Consider the following 22,655-nt stretch of genomic DNA (forward strand, 5'->3'; position numbering starts at 1 on the left):
CAAGCAAAGAGGTAGGCCTTGAAATACATCCACAGGCACACCTCCAATTGACTCAAATTATGTCAATTAGCCTATCAGAAGCTTCTAAAGCCATGACACCATTTTCTGGAATTTTCCAAGCTGTTTAAAGGCAGTCAATTTAGTGTATGTAAACTTCTAATCCACTGGAATTGTGATACAGTGAATTATAAGTGGAATAATCCATGTGTAAACAATTGTTGGAAAAATGACTTGTGTCATGTACAAAGTACATGAGATGATATTCATCATATTCAATGGAAAGGAGCAATCTGCAGTTTCAATAATTTTTGTACTTAAAAATTAATATATACCCATTTATTCTTGAAGAATATAACTTATAAAAGCCTCATGAGCTAGGTTTAACTGTCGTTCCCCATCAGAAGCCAAAATATTAAGTTGTTTTACTCCAATGTTTGTAAGCACCCTACATTTAAACACTATACAGCCTCAAACCATGTTTAAAACTATCATTTTAATATCATGATCAGTCCTTCCAGTAACTATAGCTCTTTCTATGAATTTGAGTGGGAACATTTCTCTTGATCAGCTTTTTACCAAAACAGTCAAGGGATCGCCACTCTGCAGATTGGTCCTTTAATTTCTGTTTCAAAGTTCTCATGAAACTACAAAGAGTAAGATACTACTTAGAAAATCTATTGAATAGAAGGAAATGTAATGTTCACCATATGTTCATGTGACTTTTGAATTGATAAACTAAGTGACTATACAAGCTGGTATTGTTTATTTGATGTAATAAAGGGTCTGAACAGCTGATACTGGAGAAAGATCTTTAGGATAAAAAAATACAACACTACTATTCCTCTCTACTATATGAACCAGTTGTCATGGTTAAGTACGCATGAAATGTGCAGAGGTCAAATGTGGTTTTGAATACCATAAACAGACGGTTGCTTAAACACAAAGAAAAGGCACATACACATTCATATGGTTTATTTAACCAGTCAACTTGCTGAAGATCTCATCTCTGTTAAGGTTGGACTCGCTCAGTTTCAATTTTTGTTCAGACTCGTGTTTCACGTTGATAAATGTAACCATATCTTTATCACTGAGCTTATTCTGATCCTAGCCACTCTCACCAGGCTACAAAAGAGACTTTTGACCCAGACATGTCTTCATTGACAGAAGCCCCATTAATACTCTTGACACACTACTCTCACGCTTGTCAAGCAATGCACTGTGTTCAAATGAATCAGCTGGGAAAATGCTGTTAAATACACTAATTGTATATAACAATTTAGTGAAAAGAAACTACTAGAAATAACATGTAATTCAGATGACTTTGTCTGCTCGCATGCGGTCAACCAGATCAACTACCACGCTCTAGTGGACAAACTAACATTGCAGCGGGGAGGTAAATGGATGACCTTAAGTCTGACTGTAGCAAAGGATTTGACAAGTAACACTCCAAAATGAATAACCCCATAATTTTCAGAGTTCGGTCATACATGGAATGCAAGTTCAAATTGTATTACTAAGAGTAATAACATTTTGACAATCATGTGCAGACTTACTGGGGTTGTTATTGTTTCAATACGCAAAAGGGCTGTATTGGTCCAGATTTATGGGCGAGAAGCTGTATTAGATACCTCTCGTAATCATGTCTGTTTTACAATAAGTGTGGATACCTTTATTTCCATCATATCAAATGAGTTACACCCACCATTCCAGAAACTGGACACTAATGAGCTCTGCCAGCGACAGATATTTCCCCAATAGACATTCCAACAGTTGCTAAACACAATCAATGCCATACATTTCTTTCCAACAATGAAATGCTTTATGGTTGATTGAGTGTGCTACATTTCTTGTGATGCAAAAGTGAAGATTTTGATATCCTGTAATTGAGACCACCCAAATTTGTTTATTTATTTTAACTAATGAAATTCATGAACAAAGTCACAAGATATTTAGAGTAGTTTGAGTATATAAAGACCCACAGTGGGAGAAACAGTTACTGCATTAGAACAGAGCAGGAATTATTTTTCACATGACATTTTATTCCCTTCAACTGGATAATCTGCTGGACCGGCACAGTCTACCACGAACAGTCAAATTTTACCACAGCTCTCTAGGGTTGTACAATTTTATTTCTTCTTAGGAGAAATCTGTACATTGAGGTTCTGGCCTTCAGTGTTTCACATACATATAATATTAGGACAATGCGACAGACCGTAAGCACACTGAAGGATCAGGAGCAGTTTCGCTCTTTACTCAAAGCTGGACAGGAAGGTCAACACAATCTCCTTCAGTTTGGCGTCAGCTGTCGGTGAGATCATACCATCGGTCCTGGAATAAAAACGAGTCTCATTACTTCAGATTAAATTCATATCAACCTTCATAATGATTAACGTCAACCAGATTTTTACTGATTACTCAGACGGTCCCGTTACCTGATGGTGGTGAGCAGGTCCTGGTGCTGGCTGAGGACGTGTACAAGGAAGGCCTTCTCAAACCTGGTGATCTTGGAAGGGTCCATCTTGTCCAAGTGACCTCTGACACCAGCGTAGATGACGGTCACCTGCTCCTCAATGGCCATGGGGCCTGGGGGAGGGCGAGAAAGTAAAATAAAAATACATGTCTCCCCAAATTAAGGAGTGGCCCTGGTTGACAACATAAAATGTTAAACTTTATTAGCACGTTGGGTGGTGACACTCACAGTACTGTCCCTGTTTGAGCAACTCAGTGAGGCGGACACCCCTGTTGAGCAGCTGCTGGGTGGCAGCGTCCAGGTCAGAGCCGAACTGGGCAAAGGCAGCCACCTCACGGTACTGGGCCAACTCCAGCTTCATGGTACCAGCCACCTACACACAGTAAAGGACCACAATCGTATTATGGATTTAGGAGACTGATTCCAAGTGAGAAAATACTCTGGGGTAACTGGTGAATGAAATAAAAGGTTTGTCTGCATTTATCTGATGTATAATATCAGTCCCCTTAGAGCCCCAGGTCACACCTGCTTCATGGCCTTAGTCTGGGCAGCCGATCCGACTCTGGACACAGACAGACCCACGTTGATGGCTGGGCGGATACCTTTGTAGAACAACTCAGTCTCCAAGAAGATCTGCAGGGGAGAGAGCACACTTCTGTTTAGGGATTACATTAAACTTTGATAAGTTGACTAGAGGATAAGGCAAGTGGGGACAATAATGATATGACCACTCTCCACACCGCACCCACCTGCCCGTCAGTGATGGAGATGACGTTGGTAGGGATGTAGGCAGACACGTCTCCGGCCTGGGTCTCAATGACGGGCAGAGCGGTCAGGGAGCCGCCTCCGAAGTTGTCGTGCATCTTGGCAGCTCTTTCCAGCAGACGGGAGTGTAGGTAGAACACGTCACCGGGGTAGGCCTCGCGACCGGGGGGACGACGCAGCAGCAGGGACATCTGACGGTAGGCTACAGCCTGGAGGGATGCGAATACAGCTGTTAAACATGGCTAGATTAACAGAGCCTGGTTCCTTTATTTTATCTTCATGAAGCAGCATCACATTCAATACTTTACTCAGCCCAGAATTCCCCCTCCTCACCTGCTTGGACAAATCATCATAGATGATGAGGCCGTGCTTGCCGTTGTCTCTGAAGAACTCTCCCATGGAGCAGCCAGAGTATGGGGCCAGGTACTGCAGGGGAGCAGCATCAGAGGCTGTAGCAGACACCACAATGGTGTATTTCATAGCATCAGCGTCTGTCAGCCTCTTCACCAGCTGGGCCACAGTGGATCTCTTCTGGCCAATGGCAACGTAGATACAGTACAGCTTCTTCTTCTCATCTTTGCCTTCGTTGAAACGCTTCTGGTTGATAATGGTGTCAATGGCAATAGCAGTTTTGCTGTTAGAATAGAAGAGGGAATTTGTATTAGATTACAATTCTAGTGTCAGAGTAAGCAAATAATTACTACAAATATAACTGCATGGCTTTAAAGTTGAATGGGAGACAATATAAAATGGTTGAAGCGCTGTCTACTACCCTCCAGGTAAAGGCAAATTAAGTGTAGATAGTAGAACATTAACACATTCACAATTGTTTGACACATTGAACATGCAGAGTTGTAATCCCCAAATAGCCCGACTACGGGATAGATGGCACCTGGCCATTTGTTTACCCAGTCTGCCGGTCACCGATGATCAGCTCACGCTGGCCACGGCCAATGGGCACCAGGCTGTCCACGGCCTTGATACCTGTCTGCATGGGCTCCTTCACAGAGATACGGGGGATGATGCCAGGGGCCTTCAGACCCACACGCCTACGGATGCTCGATCCAAGAGGACCCTGAGGGACAAAGAAGGGTTAACACTATTCTGATCAGACCCGATATGCCCAGACCGCAGTAAACTTGTAGTCGCAACCCAAGGACCCTAGATCTGAAAGGATCAGGTGGGAGATCCTTTTTTATTGTGTGGCATCCAAGATGTTTGGGTATAAAAATACATCTTCATGAATTCTTAAAATGAACTAACGTTCTGTTATACTATTACCTATGAATGTTTTCAAGAGTGCGTCGACAGACATGGTCTTCCTGTTCCTACCTCATCCTATACAACTACTTCTGTACACCTTTCCTATTCATATACTGTCCATACACATACAGTGCCTTCAGAATGTATTCATATGCCTCTATTGCACATTTTGTTGCGTTACTGCCTGAATTCAAAATGGATTAATTAGATTTCACGATCACTCATCCACACAAACACAAAAGGGAACACATGTTCAGAAATGTTGGCAAGTTTACAAAAAAAATGAAATACAGAAATCTCATTTACGTAAGTATTCACACCCGAGTCGATAGCTATGGTCACTAGCTGTGTTCAAATACTCATACTAGCTGCACTGTGTGACGTTAATTGAGTATGTAGTATGCTTATTGGTCATAGTATGCCAAAAGTTCCCGGATGTCGTACTACAGTCGCCAAAATACAAAGTATACATGCAGTGGACACCATTTCTGTGCTTTTAGGGTCCATAATACAAATCTTCAGAAAATGAGCGTGGCTTAACATTTTCAGATTTGAAGAAAATATGCAGCCGAAGCCCGAGCGTATAGAAATATATTGCTTTAACAAATGTTTTTAAAAAAGCAATGTAATAAAATAATTAATTTTCAAATAAGCTACACTACGTAAGCTGACAATTTGTTAGCTATGCTTCCCTTACAAACAGCATCTCATTAATGCAGTTGCTTGTATGTACCGGTATGTTAGTTAGCTACCTAACGTTAGTTGGCTACTACATCGAACTTGCCAGTATTTTAACTATACGCCATCTAACTATCCACCCAATGTGTATGGACTTGATTATTCATATCATTCTTAGCGGTATAGTTGTGCGTTCTCAATGGACATTGTGAAGTTGTAAGATGTCTTGTTAGTCATTTGTTACGCTAACAAGCTAGCAAGAAGTAACACAGCAACCGCATCAACTTACGGTAGACAAGCGATATGAGTATTCAAACACAGCTAATGTTAGAATCTTTGGAAGCAATTACAGCTGTCGGTCTCTGGTTAAGTCTAAACTTTGTACAATACTTGCACATTTCTTTTAAATTCAAGATCTGCCAAGTCGGTTGTTGATCATCGCTAGACAACTATTTTCAGGTCTTGCCATACATTTTCAAGTCGATTTAAGTCAACTGTAACTAGGCCACTCAGGAACATTCAAGTCATCTTGGTAAACAACTCATGTACATTTGTCCTTGTGTTTTAGGTTATTGTCCTGCTGAAAGGTCAATTTGGCTCCCAGTGTCTTGTGGAAAGCAGACTGAACAAGGCTTATCGCTATTATGTATGTATGTATGTATACGTGTGTATTTATATATATATATATATATATATATGCTGTTGGATTTACCCCAAACATAACACTGTTTTCAGGACAAAGTTAATTTAGTTAAAGGCACTGATCAGAGTTAGAGCCGGCACTACAGATCTGGGTTTGATCCCGGGATGTGTAGCAGTCGGCCGTGACCAGAAGACATAAGGTAGCGCACAATTGGCCCAGCATCGTCCGAGTTTTTTTTGTGAATTTTACCCCTTTTTCGTGGTATCCAATTGTTGTAGTAGCTACTATCTTGTCTCATCGATACAACTCCCGTACGGGCTCGGGAGAGACGAAGGTTGAAAGTCATGCGTCCTCTGATACACAACCCAACCAAGCCGCACTGCTTCTTAACACAGTGCGCATCCAACCCGGAAGCCAGCCGCACCAATGCGCCGGAGGAAACACTGTGCACCTGGCCACCTGGCCTTGGCTAACGCACACTGCGCCCAGCCCGCCACAGGAGTCGCTGGTGCACGATGAGACAAGGACACCCCTACAGACAAAGCTCTCCCTAACCCGGGCGACGCTAGGCCAATTGTGCGTCGCCCCACGGACCTCCCGGTCGCGGCCGGTTACGACAGAGCCTGGGCGCGAACCCAGGGACTCCGATGGCGCTGCAGTACAGCGCCCTTAACCATTGCGCCACCCGGGCGGCCCGCATCGTCCGAGTTTTGCCAGCTGGAATGTCCTTGTCCCATCACGCTCTAGTGATCCACTGTGGCGTCCGGGGGAATTGAACGCTGGCGTTGGTCGCCAGCTATACGGTGTTTCCTCAGACACATTGGTGGGGCTGACTTCCGTGGTTAAAGAGCAGTGCGGCTTGGCCGGATCATGTTTCAGAGGGCGCACGGTTCTCAACCGCCGGCACTCCCGAGTACGTACGGGAGTTGCAGTGATGGGACAAAACTAACTACCAATTAGATATCACAAAATTGGGGAGAATTTTAAAAAATGTATACACTGCTCAAAAAATAAAGGGAACACTAAAATAACACTTCCCAGATCTGAATGAATGAAATATTCTTAAATACTTTTTTCTTTACATAGTTGAATGTGCTGACAACAAAATCACACAAAAATAATCAATGGAAATCAAATTTATCAACCCATGGAGGTCTGGATTTGGAGTCACACTCAAAATTAAAGTGGAAAACCACACTACAGGCTGATCCAACTTTGTCCTTAAAACAAGTCAAAATGAGGCTCAGTAGTGTGTGTGTCCTCCACGTGCCTGCATGACCTTCCTACAAAGCCTGGGCATGCTCCTAATGAGGTGGCGGATGGTCTCCTGAGGGATCTCCTCCCAGACCTGGACAAAAGCATCCGCCAACTCCTGGACAGTCTGTGGTGCAACGTGGCGTTGGTGGATGGAGCGAGACATGATGTCCCAGATGTGCTCAATTGGATTCAGGTCTGGGGAACGGGTGGGCCAGTCCATAGCATCAATGCCTTCCTCTTGCAGGAACTCCTGACACACTCCAGCCACATGAGGTCTAGCATTGTCTTGCATTAGGAGGAACCCAGGGCCAACCGCACCAGCATATGGTCTCACAAGGGGTCTGAGGATCTCATCTCGGTACCTAATGGCTGTCAGGCTACCTCTGGCAAGGACATGGAGGGCTGTGTGGCCCCCCAAAGAAATGCCACCCCACACCATGACAGACCCACCGCCAAACCGGTCATGCTGGAGGATGTTGTAGGCAGCAGAACGTTCTCCACGGCATCTCCAGACTGTCACATGTGCTCAGTGTGAACCTGCTATCATCTGTGAAGAGCACAGGGCGCCAGTGGCGAATTTGCCAATCTTTGTGTTCTCTGTCAAATGCCAAACGTCCTGCACAGTGTTGGGCTGTAGTAAGCACAACCCCCACCTGTGGACGTCGGGCCCTCATAGAGTCTGTTTCTGACCGTTTGAGCAGACACATGCACATTTGTGGCCTGCTGGAGGTCATTTTGCAGGGCTCTGGCAGTGCTCCTCCTCGCACAAAGGCGGAGGTAGCGGTCCTGCTGCTGGGTTGTTGCCCTCCTCCACGTCTCCTGATGTACTGGCCTGTCTCCTGGTAGCGCCTCCATGCTCTGGACACTACCCTGACAGACACAGCAAACCTTCTTGCCATAGCTCACATTGATGTGCCATCCTGGATGAGCTGCACTACCTGAGCCACTTGTGTGGGTTGTAGACTCAGTCTCATGCTACCACTAGTGAAAGCACCGCCAGCATTCAAAAGTGACCAAAACATCAGCCAGGAAGCATAGGAACTGAGAAGTGGTCTGTTGTCCCCACCTGTAGAACCACTCCTTTATTGGGGGGTGTCTTGCTAATTGCCTATCATTTCCACCTGTTGTCTATTCCATTTGCACAACAGCATGTGAAATTTATTGTCAATCAGTGTTTAATTATTGCATGTTTTGGAATATTTTTTATTCTGTACAGGTTCTCTTCTCACAGTCATGGAGGCTAGTATTGTGGAGTAATAACTACAACATTGATCCATCCACAGTTCTTTCACAGCTATTAAACTAACTGCTTTAAACTTCACTATTGGCCTCATTGTGAAATCCCTGAGTGGTTTCCTTCCTCTCTGGCAACGGAGTTTGGACGGACAGCTGTATATTTGTTGTGATTGAGTGTATTAATACACCATCCAAAGTAATTAATACATGCATCATGCTCAAAGGGATATTCAATGTTCACTTATTTATTAAAAAATTTAAATCTACCAAGAGGTGTCCTTTGCAAGGCATTGGAAAACCTCCCTGGTCTTTGTGGTTGAGCCTGTGTTTGAAATTCACTGCCCGACTGAGTGAATGTACAGATTTGTTTGTGTTGGGTACAGAGAGTAAAAAAATAATGTTAAACACTATTGCACAGAGTCAACGCAACTAAAGATATATTTTTTTACTGCTGAACTTATTTAGGCCTGCCATAACAGGGTTGAATACTCATTACTCAAGACATAAGCTTTTAATTTTTAATTGATTTGTAAAACATTTGACATTATGGGGCATTGTCTGTAGGCCAGAGACTTTTTTAAAAATTATGTAAAAAAAGATATACATTCAGGCTGTAGCAAAACGTGGAAAAAATAATGGTGTGTGAATACTTTGAAGGCACTAAATCCATCTATTCCAGACTGACATTGTTCTTTCTGATCTCTTTCATTTTAGGGATTTGTGTGTATTGTTAGGCATTAGTGCACTGTTGGAGCTAGAAATATAAGCATTTTGTGGCACCTGCAATAACATCTGCAATATTTGTACACGACCAACAATATTTGATGAATAACAATTAACTACATAAATCTACCCTCACCTTTCCGTCGATGGCATTGCCCAGAGCGTCCACCACACGACCCAGCAGCTCCACACCCACTGGCACGTCCACGATGGCACCAGTCCTCTTCACAATGTCACCCTCTTTGATCAGCTTGTCATTACCGAACACCACAACACCAACATTGTCAGGCTCCAAGTTCAGAGACATACCCTAGAAAATAGGAAAGAAGATGTTTCGTTAAAATATACTGATTGACGACAGTAGTAGATGGAAAAGCTTAATCTGTTAAATTTAAAAATGGTTAAGTTCAGATTCATAAATTTCTCCTAGATCTGCACCTTGAGCCCAGAGGAGAACTCCACCATCTCCTCAGCCTGAACATTCCTGAGACCATACACTCTGGCGATACCATCACCAATGGACAGCACACGACCAGTCTCTTCCAGATCAGCACTGGTGTCAGCACCCAGGATCTTCTCCTCCAGGATGGAGGACACCTCAGCAGTGCCTAAAATTAAAAAAGAAACACATAAAACATAAGTTTACATTAAAACTGGTCGAGCTACCAGACATGCTAAATTAATTCTATGCGCGCTTTGAGGCAAGCAACACTGAAGCATGCATGGGAGCAGCAGCTGTTCCAGACACTGTGTGATCATGCTCGCCGTAGCCTATGTGAGAAAGACCTTTAAACAGCCCTAGACCCACTCCAATTTGCATACCGCCCAAACAGATCCACAGATGACGCAGTCTCTATGGCACTCAACACTGCCCTTTCCCACATTGAACGCTGAGCTTTAGTCAACACCATAGCACCCTCAAAGCTCATCACTAAGCTAAGGACCCTGGGACTAAACACCTCCCTCTGCAACAGGATCCTGGACTTTGACGGGCCAGACCCAGGTGGTAAGGATACGCAACACCACATCTGCCACGCTGATCATCAACACGGAGGCCCCTCAAGGGTGCATGCTTAGTCCACTCCTGTACTCTGTTCACCCATGACTGTGTGGCCAAGCACTACGCCAACACCATCATTAAGTTCTCCGACGACAACAGTGCCTGATCACCGACAACGATGAGACAGCCTATAGAAAGGAGGTCAGAGACCTGGAAGTGCGGTGCCAGAACAGCCTCTCACTCAATGTGATAAAGACAAAGGAAATGATCGTGGACTACAGGTAAATGAGGGCCAAGCACGCCCTCATTCTCATCGATGGGGCTGTAGTGGAGCAGGTTGAGAGCATCAAGTCCAAGCAAACCAAAACAGTTGTAAAGAGAGCATGACAACACCTATTCCCTCTCAGGAGACTGAAAAGATTGGGCATGGGTCCTCAAAAAGTCATACAGCTGCACCGTCGACAGCATTCTGACCAGTTGCATCACCGCCGGGTATGGCAACTGCTCAGCCACGCTGGTTTATCATCTATGCATAGTCACTAACTCCACCTACATGTAGATATTAGACTAACCTGTAGCCCCGCACATTGAGTCAGTACCTGTACCCCCTGTATATAGCCTCGTTATTGTTGTTCTTTTATGCTTTAGTTTATTTTGTAAATATTTTTCTTCAAACTGCATTTTTGGTTAAGGGCTTGTAAGTAATAATTTCATGGTAAGGTACTCACATGTGACAAATAAGACTCACCGTAGAGTCATCTCAGTTTATACAGGGGCAAATTAAGATAGCAACATTATGTTTTTGTTTTCAAATGTCATCTTAAACCTAATGTGCCCAGCTCATAACAAGTGAAACTTGTGGCAAAACTGGATTTCTGATCCAAGAACAGAAGGTCATTCCTTGAGTCCCCATTCTCTCTATACTTACCGGTCTTCGCAGCAAGACATGGTCTGTGTGTGTGGAGGTGATTCACTCCTACGCAGGCGGCGGCAACATTCTTGGACACCTACAATTAAAGAAACCATGATCGGTTATTGTTAAAAACAAGTGTAATTGAACCGCACAGAAATTGCACAATAAACTGGAATACGTTACAAACAAAACATGGCATAAGCGCTAGGCGTCAGCCCAAGTAACGTTAGCTATTAGCTAGCTAGGTTGTGCGCAAGTAGTCCTCCTTTGACAGCTGGCCTATGAAAAATATAAATCCAACTAAGCAACCAATAAAGAAAATTAAGAAAATCGACATTTTCAAAGCGTAGGCTAGACACTACAGCTAAAAATACTTACAGAAGCTTGTAGTATGTGTGCGCGAAGGGAGCATTCAGCATGTAAAGCGATCCTGACCTTCAGAAATTAGCTAACTAGCTGATAGCATGCTAACCTAGTCAGCTTGCTAGCACAGCCATTTTATATGGGGCCGTAGCGATAGTTCAAGTGCGCATAAGCGCGTTGAACGTGCAAATCTAAACGAAATGTGAAATGAACGACTTATAAAAACAGTGAACCTAGTAAATTAACGTTACCAAATAAATATCAAGACGGTACGTCGAGTGACATACGTGTCCTTTCTTGGACATTTCGTTCTGGGACGAGCGCGTGAAGGTGGCGGCCTGTATGTACCCTTCACATACCCACTGCATTCACAATGACATTTTAAATCGTGCAATACTAAATGTCTTCTATTCAACATCCAAATCAATGCAATACTCACAAATCCAGCACGTCTGGGCAGGCTCCTGGCCAGAGCCGCTGCAACTCGCACAGATAACATTTCGAATGGGACTTGTCCTCCACCACCTGCAAAGACCAGCTAGCTGTACTTGGAGGGTGTGCGAATGGCCGAAAACGAACCCCTTCTTCTTCTTTTTATGTCATCCGTGATGACAGCTGTCATTTCAAAGCATTACTGCCATCTACTGCAGCGGAGTGCACTTATCTATGAATTACTCTGGTTGAAAAACATTCTACAGGTGTTATGGCGCAACCTAGTGGCTATTTGTGGTACTTCACATTTCCTAAATGTTCCTTCAGAAAACACCGAGCCATCGACGCTTTGTCACCGAAGCAGCTGCCTGCCAGCACAGTGCTTGCTAGATCCGCTTGAATGTAGAAATATTGAAACGGATCATCCGTATGGGCTATTTGTCTCTCCAAAAACCCAGCGGCAAGAAAAGGATCCAAGGATGGTTTTAGTGCATGTCGGATATCTGGTTCTTCCTGTATTTGGCTCAGTAAGAAATAGAGGTATTTATATTTATTAATCTTTAACACTTACATGTCATGTGCTATGTTCATACCACTGGAGCTGCTCGCAAATCTCTTTAGAGTCCATTCCAACGTGTTGTTGACGAGCGTTACATTTTATTAACAATTGCAAGACCATACTACACATCTTGGTAGTATGGGTCTGGTCCTATTTGCCTAAATATATATATATTTCCCCCCTTCTCAAATCGAGATGTAGATAACGCTAGCTGTTGACAGCTAACTACTGTAGCTAGTTAGCGCGTGGACCAATGCTATTTAGCTAATGCTAACTAAACGTTTCGCTATTTTTGGACATTATATATTGTAGCTAGCTAGTCAGTTCTATTTTAAGAAATACTTTACCAAGTAACATTAATGGCAGTGGTGTAATGTCAGACCACAGAGAGTAATGCGTGAAACATGTTTGAAGGTTAGCTAGCTAGCGCGTTCTCTGCAGGTTAGGTTACTGGATAACCTATTTAATCCCAGGATGATGTCATTTGGAGATCATCTTTACTGCTTGCCGAGAGGGTTTTGCGACAAATTCAATTAGCTACGGTAATCTATACAATTTGTATATCACAACTATAGTAGTTTACAAACAGGCAAAATTGACATATATCAAATTTTCAAAGCTCTTTTAATTAACACGTCGTATGTTGTTTTTCCCAATATTTAAAACAAGCTATCCACCAGGTGATTTTGCACAAGTCATTTCACGTTGATTCAATACCAAAACATACCGTTTCATAAACCATTTAGGCTACAGTGTAGAGTCTAAACTAAATTCATACACTGGCATCAATGATTTCACATTGTGCTTTTTATTTCTGTTCTTATTTCCTGTTTCATAGTATCGAGGCTGGCTCTACATTCTGCATTTATCAGATCTTTGTCGTCCCCCCCCCCATTCTGTAGCTAATGATCATCTGCTGCTGTGTGGTGTGGCGTGGCCTGTTCTCTGTATTTAGCTGTATTGTGAATCCCTTCTTCATTTCCTATTTCCATCAGAAGACATTGCTATTATTTTTGTTTAAACGCCCCCAAGAATGTACCATTCACCCACAATTCATTGTTGTGAAAAAAAAAATGCTAACACCTGTTGTCTCTTTCTGTGAAGTAGCTGTATTGTTAACCCATTTTTAGCTCTTTTAGAGAATCAAATAAATGTAATTGTGTACCGCCCATCCAGTCTTGATATACAACATGCTGTAAATTCCTGTAAAGTGGATACATTTTGCAATTGTTTCGATTTCTGCACTGCTTTACTGAAGACCAGAATTTGGCAAATTTTCTCCATGGAAAGTGCATTGTACAAATGTGGCTAAGTAATGGTAGCAAATTCTCCTATTGGCATTCTTCCATGACATGTAGAACCCATACTTTTTAATATTATGACACACACACAATTAGGATTATCCCTAGTGTGGTCATCTGAGTGATAAAAAATGGACAACACATCAAAATTGATTAAATACTGGTACACTGTACCTCTTCCCAACAACCTGTCATAACCGTCTCGATTTGTGTAACACTTTGTTCTTCTTGAGAAGGAGCAAAAAACAAATTCTATAAGTAGTAGATACTCACTGGTGGTTAATCACTTCCTAATGATCCTCAAAAAAAAAGTGCAAAATGCTATCCATTTCACAGGGATGCCTATCTCCTGCACTGCTACAGTAAATCCTCTTGTTGAGTAATAACGTCTTTTATTGTTTGGTTGTGGTCGCTCTTTACCCTTTGTTCTGGTAATAGTACTTTCAATGCATGGTCATGTTATGATTCATATGATTTTTTATTTTTTTACATTGAATAGTACATTCCAATGTAATTTTTCTGTGGTAAAGATGTACCCTAATGTACTGTGCTGTAGCCAACCACATCTGCTCATTGGATGCTGCTTTTGTTCTTTTTAACCCTTTCATGGAGCATGGTGAGCCTTGCCTTCAGTCTATGTTGTTTATTTTTGTTGCATGGTATTTATATTATTACAACAACCAAAACACAAATTCCACGTATACTAATATTTTCCAATAAAGAATATAGTATTTTTCCTAACCTTCAGTGTGCTTCTTGCTGATTTCCATTTGTTGTCTTTATCCCTCCCCTCGTCCCTACCTGCCCACCTCCACCTCACCCACCTCTCCCGCTGTGACAAAGATAGACTATTTCCTTGCATTTCTCATCACAAGGCCTGAATGAGTCTATCCCCTGTCATTCATGGTGATTCTACTAAGACAATTGAAAGTGCAGTGCGCCTCTGATCCTTGGATCAAATGCTAATTTAGCAGGCCTAACTCATTCTCATTCATTAGTGACTGGTTATGAGCTGAATGTGATCTTTTAAAAACCCACCACCACAATTGGATGTTTCTGAAAGTTGTCAAGATTAGACTCATTACTACTTTCCTAGGCATTTTATAGCCCTGCACCTTCAAATCTACTCCCAACGTAATGATCCAAATGCAATGTAGATATTTGCCCGTTTCTCAACTGTAGGGGTTTCACCTGTTTTTCATCTGAATGTGTTTTCCACTCTTCCACAAACACTTTAGTATGTTTATATTAGAAAAGAGCCTAGCAACTGAAGGTGACACAAAGGACTAGATGTAGGTTCGCCCCAAAATGTTGGTGCTAGGCTGCGTATATCTCAGTGGGTAGATTTAGTTTGATGGTCTTTTTCCATGACTTTTCTAGCTGCTTGAGTCCAAACTAAAATTTGCCGCCATGGAAAGAAAATCACAGACTATGAAGTCTTGTCCTATGAATTGTGTTCTCCCCTTTCAAATATATTTTGTCATATTGGCATCAATGTCACAATGTAGCCTAGACCTACTTCACGTAAATTGAAATCATTCCTTTTCACAATCAATGCTATTTCCATTAGAATTGTCAGCCCTGTCTATCCACATATATATTTACACACACACACACACACACACACACACAGTATTAAAACCAAGACAGTACATTGGTAGCATCTGGTTCTCCCTCTCGAGCCTCAACAGCAGCCTGTTCTCTTCAGCTGCCAAATAGCTGTGGTTAAGAAGAGGGAAAAAGTACTGAGATGGCATGCAATGCATTCAAGCTATTTCCCCTGAACCAAGGAATCTACATATGGGAAAGCTTCGGGTAGCACTGTGTGTCTGAGTGACAGAAAGAGATATAGGCCGTATGTAAATTGATACTGATTTCTGGTTGGAGATAAAGCCTACAACGTATTTGTCTATGTAGCTTTAACATTTTGCTGATAGAGACATTTGGGTAGGGATACACTTATTTTAATTTAACCTTTATTTAACTGGGCAAGTCAGTTAAGAACATTCTTATTTACAATGACCGCGTGCCCCGGCCAAACCCTAACGACGCCGGGCCAATTGTGCGCCGCCCTACGGGACTCCCAATCACAGCAGGTTGTGATACAGCCTGGAATCAAACCGGGGTCTGTAGTGACGCCTCTAGCACTGAGATGAAGTACCTTAGAGCGCTGTGCCACTCGGGAGCCCAACATAAACATTCACAGTGTTGTTGTACTATATGACACAGCCTTGTGTTACCCACAGTTCAACAGGTGAGAACGTTCTCAGAAAAAGGTCTCACTCGCAGCAGTCATCACATTGGTAAAATCCTCAGTGATTTATAATGGAGAAACAGTTATATTACAATAAAAAAAACTCTTAGGAATAGATGTTCTGTTTTCTTTGTCCTGTGGATTAGTGGTTGATCAGCAGGATGTCACACAGTAGATCTAGAAACACTTCTGTCAGCAGTTGTGCACTTCTATCAAACGGATTCAAGGTTGTTCTCATATATTACACACAGCCTAATTTGGAAACCACTTGAATACACCATTTTAAATGCACAGTCCTGGCTGCGCCCATTGCCGAAGAGTCAGATGCCCAGAGGTGAGAATCCAAACAGATGGTCAAAATGTGACATGATGCCATAAAAGACCATTCATGTTTGGAGAAATTAACATTTTCCATGCAGATTGAATGTGTTGCTTCACCATAGGTAAGATTTAGGGCTTTTGTAAAGATCATCCTACAGAAACACAATTACACACACACTCCACGTCTCATACACAATTAATTCTAACCTACCGTTTCTCTCAGGTGTCTAACTCCCTCTTGATGTTTCCACAGGATCCCTCTTTAACCGGCAGCAGCATAGCCATGCTACCTCTTGCCGGCACTTCCAGCTAGGCCCCCATGCCCCGCTGCCCATTGACTTCCCCATGTCCCACCCAGGTCAGCCCCAGTCGGGCATAAACCCCCACCTGGCTCCCTCTGGCCACCAGCATCCTCCCCAGCTCCACTCGCCCCTCAACCCCTTACCCCCCACACCCCAGTTCCAGGACCTCTTGGTCCCCCCTTTCCTACCTCAGGCCTTACACCAGCAATACCTCCTCCAACAGCAGATCCTAGAAGCCCAGAACCGCCGCATCATGCCACCTTCAAGGTATGGGGACTTGGTTTCTGGCTATGCACGCCACTCCCGTAATAACAATGTTACCTCCATAAGTTTTAGAAGTGTCATGTTCTGTACAAACAGCTATATTTTGATGCAACCCCCCAAAATCTGTACAGTTTAATAATGTGCCCCTGGTAAAGGAGTAGTTAACCCCAAAGTTTGGCATGTGTTTTCATACTTCAAAAGTGCTTTTAAGTTGAGTCTACATTTCCATGGCATCTGTGGAACCACACAACAGATTGCGGGGAATGTAATGTGTACAGAAACTTTTGGTTGTCCTGTGTCAGCAGACGCACCCCAGAGAGAATGCCCCACCAGTCCCACAGACTGCGGCTGGGGTACGAGTTTGTTCCTGCCCTCCATGTCCCCCCACAGCCTGTTGGCCAGCAGCCTCGCTACCTGGCCGAAGGCACAGACTGGTAAATAACATACCAGCTTGCGCTCATACAATAGTGTGGCTTCATAGTTAAGTCTAATACATTACTCCTGAACTATGGATAATCTTCATTTCAAATTTGAGTCCCCTCCCACGGGCATGATGTAATCCAATGACAATCAATGTTAAATAGTTGATGGGTCAGTGAAATGGGCCCAGTGTTTAATTTGTTCTTCTCTCTTCTTTCCTCCTGTCCTGTGTGGTTGGTCAGGGACCTGAGTGTGGACGCGGGGCTGCCCCCCCACCAGTACCACATCCGCCCACTGCCCCAGCACTTTCAACACTACCTGACCTCTCCCCGGATGCATCACTTCCCCAGGAACAGCACCTCCACCCAAGTGGTGAGGACATCACAACTACTTTTGTCATGGAATTTAAATGATCAGAATGGACAGTCCCATTTAAAGTGACGTTTCATGATCTGCGCTGCTGGTGTCCTTATTGGCTAAACCACCTGGAGTGTTTGATTTGGTATTCACACCATAGATCATTGGATAGACAGGATTCAGGGATGGCAGGCAGGAAGCAGTATGAAATGCAAAGATGTTTTCTCAGATGAGTTGAGGAGAATGTATCCAGATGACTCCCTTACTGTCTCTCTGTATGTTCTCTCTAGGTTGTCCATGAGATCAGAAACTACCCGTATCCTCAGTTACACCTGCTGGCCCTGCAGGGCCTCAACCCCTCCCGCCATGCATCCGCTGTGAGAGAGAGCTACGAGGTGCAGTCATCCCAGTCACACGGCCAAGTCTCATCAACCCCGTCACACTATCACCCCCTCACACATACACTCTCACCTCTCACACATCCGTCCCTGCCTCTGTGTGTCCAATGCTGTGGACAGCCTCATGTGGGACTGATCTTCTAATTTCCGCTAGCTCTGTGCTCCAGATGCTTCCGAATCAAAAACATAACATTGTTTTATGTTTGTTTTTTTATCGTACTGAAAGAAGATAGTTAATGGTCTTTCCCCAAATGTTGCCTGTAGGAGCTACTGCAGCTGGAGGACAGGTTGGGCAGTGTGAACCGAGGGGCCATCCAGACCACTATTGAAAGGTTCACCTTCCCTCACAAATACAAGAAGGTAAGACTATTCCCTCATAAGTGGTGTCGGTAACGGATGTACTGCGGTAGTAAATATAATAGAGTACCATAGAGTAGAATGACACAGATGAACATTGCCATCTCATTTTAGGTTATTGTTAGCCACATTATCTCTCCAAAGAATACTGTCTGCTTCCACTCCAAACTGACTTATCCAGACTATCTGCTCTGGGGTGTACCCAATTTTAAGACCAAGGATGACTCATCTTGTAGGTGAAAGGACCAATTATTATAAAGCTGTGCAAGTCTGATTTGAATCTACTGTACAGTAATGTGAAAGAATCATAAGCATGACATTTTAAAGATCCAATGAGAATTGTGTCTTCTGCAGCATACTGTATGCCATGTTAGGACGATGGTTCTGAACAGGGTTTTTCAGGACAGCCGTTAGTCATGTATCAGAACTACACTATGAGGACTTCAACCATAACTATTTTCATGTGAACTATCGATACTTTGCGAATGAAAATGAGAGATACATTTGCCAATGGTAATTGTCGCTGTTGTTGTATATTCTTCTATTTTCCAGAGAATACCCCAGGACCTGAAGCTAGGGCTGGAGGATGACGAACTGGATACAGATGAGAAGTGTACTATCTGTCTATCAATGCTGGAGGATGGAGAGGATGTCAGGTGGGTCTAGTCAAAATGCTAATGAACATTTGGTGTCATGGAAGGTTTGGAGCCAACACATAGTACAGTTTGCAGATCTCTGTGTATCTATGGTCATTTGTATTAACACTCTTCGACATCTTCCTCCACCAACAGGAGATTACCCTGCATGCACCTCTTCCACCAGGCGTGTGTTGACCAATGGCTGGCCACCAGTAGGAAATGCCCCATATGCCGGGTGGACATTGAGACCCAGTTGACACCAGACAGCTGATACCTCTTCTCCCTGCCCCTTCCTGTAATACCCCATAGCATCCCTAGGAGGAGCGCTGCCAAACGTCCCCCTTCCCACCCGCATCACTTATGAGCCTGCCTTCTGAGCCAGTCGAAGAAGACAATGAAGGGGACGAGGGAGCGGGGGAGGGAGGGATTAAGAAACCACACTGATCACACAATAGAGAAACAAAACAGGCTGATGGATGGAGAGAGGCAGAAGGGTGGCAGAATATACAGACAGGTGCTGGGGCTTGATGAGTCTCCATAGGGTTGTGCACAGTAGCATTCGCTTCTCCATACACCTACTCAAAGATGATTCTCTATCAAACCCCCTAGCATGTGTGTGTATTGTGTTGCTGAGGGTTTATATATATAGGTCTATGTTCGACCGCTGATGTGTGTTGGTCTTCCTCCGTGTGATGAAACCCAAACGCTGAGCTTTAACTACAGCACATCTGTGCAAAACATGAAGAGATATGAAATCAGTAAGGGAATGTTTCTTGAAATGAGCTTCTATGGCCTAATGCTTATGATGTAATGGAGTGTAGTAGTCTTGTAATTGATCGCCAGTATTTACAACAGTGACCGTGTTGTGTAGCAAGCAAAAATCCCACTTTGAGAAATAAGATGGGGGGGAAATACTCCTATTTAACAAATGGGAATAGGCTTACAGGCAATGAGGAAGTGCTAGCTATGTACAAAGGCCAAACATTCTGTGGGTTTCCAGTACAGTAGATCTCTGCCATCACAGTGGATGCTAGAGGTGCTATCCAGGCATGGCTTTAGTGGTCTGTATTGTGCTGTAGTGGGGCCTCTATAGTCTAGAACAGAGGCCCCAGATATGCATGCTCTATGGCAGGCTTGGGCTGTCTTGTGATTGTGGAGCAGTAGAAAGTCTGCAGTCTCTCTGCATGTGAACCATAAACGGTATGTCTCTCTTACTCATCCATGGAGCAGGATGAAGTTTCCCCTAGACGCTGATCTTTGGTCACTGCTGCGTCTCCCTTCCTAATGATTAAGATTAGGATCGGGGGAGGGGTAAACTGATTTCAAGAACTGCGCTTATGGGCAATTTCTACTCACAGCCTCATCTATAGCACGATCTTAAAGGCTGGGGATGCAGTGTCTGTGTCTTGTCTTGAGAGTGAATACAATGTAATCCTTTTCTAACACATACCAGTACCTTATTGCCTACAGAACAAGCACATGTGAGTTATACAGTGCATAGCAAACAACCTCTGTTTCGGTTCCCTTCATTTCAATCTCAGTTGATCCCATTGTTCAATACAGGAATACAGCTGGTGTTCCTGGGATATATCCAACTCGTAGGCCTTTGTTCTGTGTCCTAGAATGTGTAAGATGGTCCCCCATGATGGTAGTTGTGTATGGTATTGCTAGAACCACTGTAAACTGTTCAGTGATGGAAGCTGTTTTCTCTATATCGTGCATGAATCATGTTGGTGTAGTTCACTTGAACGAGGGTTAAAGGGAGAAAAAGCCATTCGTTTGAAAATACCAAACAATTATTCTTACTATATACATTTCTTTGATTTGTTTTAATTTTTTTCCTTCATTTTGGTTTTCTTACTATCAATTTGTTTTGAGCGCTCATGCCAATTTGGACATTGGACCAAGTAAAGCCAAGTCCTTGTCCATTTTTTTTTTTTTTACAATTTTGAAGACATGGCTCCAATGCTGCAAAAAACAACAACATATTTATTAATGTAGCTTGTGTTTTGTAAATGCACTAAAATATTGGGGTTGCCTGAAGTAGATTTGGTGGTGTGGGGTCTCCTTGTTCTAGCTTATGCGTCTGTGTTCGTTACACATGTCTTCATGCTTCCTTGTGTACTTTTGGAGGTTGACTTGACTGTGTTGCGTTTTTTATTTTCCTTTGTCCAAACCCTCCGTCCAAAAAAACTAGACAGACAAACAAGGAGGGTTGCTACTTCACATAGGATGCTGTGAGTTGAAATGCCTTAAGTATTTAACAATCATAATTTATTACTAACCGTAGCTATTGTGGTGGCATATTTCATGTATTTTCTCTCTTGATTTTGCAATTGAATCAATCTATTTATTTAGAAATAACACAATGTAAAAATAATAATAATACCTCATTATGCATTGGTTGGTGGGGATGCTTTGCATGCAAGTTGCGTTTTTCATAAGGAGAACATGTAATTTGGAAGGGTGTGTAATGTGAGCTGTCTCTAGCCAACGTGGTGCTGTTGATCTTGATTTACATTCCATTCAATGTCATATCGAAGATCCCCCCCTGCTTTAATCGAGTGGACAGACTGTGACTAGCTGCAAATGTTTTAGCATGTAAACCTCCTAGCATGGCTATACCCCTTGCTGGCATAGAGGAAATATGATACTCTTTTATTTTTCATATTTATCCCTGATCATTACCAGTTTCTCAGTTTGTTTTCATTTGTTTCGATTTACCTCGTTTGTATATTTCACCATATGTGAATGTTGGGTGTCTCCATTCAGACCATCCGTTTCTCTGGCCCAGCTATATTAACTCCTCCCATATGAATGAATAACTCCATTATTAGGTACTTTGTATTGCTGGCAAATGCTGTGTTTGTGTAGTTAGGTGCGAGAGGTGGCTAACATGATAAACTTGAGCTATTGGGTCTTATTTTTTTCTGGTATAATACTCGAGTGTGGTTTTACACCTGGGTATAATAAGCTAACCACCCGTTTTCTGTGTGCATTTTCTTAATAATAACAATTTATTAATCCGACATATATCCGATTGGAATGAAGCTGACTGGTCTTATTTTTTATTTTTCCTGCTGTCACTGGCCTTACCCCATATCTAGGGCCAAGAGTTTTTCCTGGTCAGGAAAAACTCCTGACTTGCCCTCTGTCCTCTACAGACGGTATACTGCGTTAGCGGACAGTAGCCATAGTATTTTAACTCGAGCTGGTGAAGGGGAATGAACAGTATAATCCTAAAGCACAAGCTTTCTAATGCATGTCCTCCTCAGGTTTTCATATGTGTACATGGGCGTAGCTGTAGACGTGTTTAATATGAGGCTGTACCTTCTTGAATATTACAGATGTTTTCTTTGCTGCTGACAAACTGTTGATGAAACTAACCTGCCAGTGATTTAAAGGGAAGTGGCCATCTTTGTACAACACACTGCTGTTTTGCTGTAACTGCGCAATGTGTTATGAGCTGGGGTATTTTCTAGACGAAGTATGTATCAATAATATGAAAAGCAATAGCTAAATGATAATGAAGAATAACATGGATCAGTGAATATTGTGGAAAATCTTTAGATTTACTTTTGGTGGATTTTGTACTGTATTTATTACTAATGATGATGCAAAAAGTTGCATAGCTTAACCCAAACTGTTCTGTCTCCTTTTTTTATTTATTGTCTTGTATATGATCTTTTTGTATGTGTTTTTCAAATAAACTGCCCAAAATGCTGAAAGTACCTGGTTAAG

General features: G+C 42.9%; 2 protein-coding genes across 3 annotated transcripts; one reads left to right on the forward strand and one right to left on the reverse strand.

Annotated features, from left to right (window-relative positions):
* Positions 1-1,883: 1,883 nt before the first annotated feature.
* Positions 1,884-11,887, reverse strand: LOC115111850 (ATP synthase subunit alpha, mitochondrial-like). Its single transcript, XM_029638337.2, has 11 exons — positions 11,751-11,887; positions 10,964-11,042; positions 9,474-9,643; positions 9,172-9,345; positions 4,144-4,310; positions 3,569-3,869; positions 3,220-3,444; positions 2,996-3,103; positions 2,699-2,843; positions 2,433-2,583; positions 1,884-2,328 (listed from the first exon to the last, which is right to left on the reverse strand). Exons 1-11 carry the CDS (start codon positions 11,808-11,810, stop codon positions 2,250-2,252), a joined length of 1,659 nt encoding a protein of 552 aa, XP_029494197.1. The 5' UTR covers positions 11,811-11,887; the 3' UTR covers positions 1,884-2,249.
* A 239-nt stretch (positions 11,888-12,126) lies between these two features.
* LOC115111851 (E3 ubiquitin-protein ligase ARK2C-like) lies at positions 12,127-22,642 on the forward strand. Of its 2 annotated transcripts, none has more exons than XM_029638338.2 (8): positions 12,127-12,283; positions 16,432-16,747; positions 17,047-17,178; positions 17,407-17,536; positions 17,812-17,916; positions 18,184-18,279; positions 18,829-18,932; positions 19,068-22,642. In XM_029638338.2, the coding sequence occupies exons 1-8, from the start codon at positions 12,223-12,225 to the stop codon at positions 19,183-19,185; spliced, it is 1,062 nt and encodes a 353-aa protein (XP_029494198.2). In that variant the 5' UTR covers positions 12,127-12,222; the 3' UTR covers positions 19,186-22,642. The 2 variants fall into 2 exon arrangements, with proteins under 2 accessions (XP_029494198.2, XP_029494199.2); XM_029638339.2 differs by having other exon boundaries at positions 17,050-17,178.
* Positions 22,643-22,655: the final 13 nt, after the last annotated feature.

Source organism: Oncorhynchus nerka, linkage group LG27, assembly GCF_034236695.1.
Source record: "Oncorhynchus nerka isolate Pitt River linkage group LG27, Oner_Uvic_2.0, whole genome shotgun sequence".
In the NCBI taxonomy this organism is placed as follows: domain Eukaryota; kingdom Metazoa; phylum Chordata; class Actinopteri; order Salmoniformes; family Salmonidae; genus Oncorhynchus; species Oncorhynchus nerka.

Bases quoted from the DNA above. Each gene is read 5' to 3' on its own strand.
- LOC115111850 (XM_029638337.2), bottom strand. From the start codon at position 11,810: ATGTTATCTGTGCGAGTTGCAGCGGCTCTGGCCAGGAGCCTGCCCAGA. The intron at 3,104-3,219 runs GTGGGTGCGGTG...TCTCCCCTGCAG, and splicing joins TCTCCATCACTGACGGGCAG to ATCTTCTTGGAGACTGAGTT. The intron at 2,329-2,432 runs GTAACGGGACCG...TTTTTATTCCAG, and splicing joins GACCTGCTCACCACCATCAG to GACCGATGGTATGATCTCAC.
- LOC115111851 (XM_029638338.2), top strand. From the start codon at position 12,223: ATGGTTTTAGTGCATGTCGGATATCTGGTTCTTCCTGTATTTGGCTCA. The intron at 12,284-16,431 runs GTATTTATATTT...ATGTTTCCACAG, and splicing joins TGGCTCAGTAAGAAATAGAG to GATCCCTCTTTAACCGGCAG. The intron at 17,179-17,406 runs GTAAATAACATA...GTGGTTGGTCAG, and splicing joins CTGGCCGAAGGCACAGACTG to GGACCTGAGTGTGGACGCGG.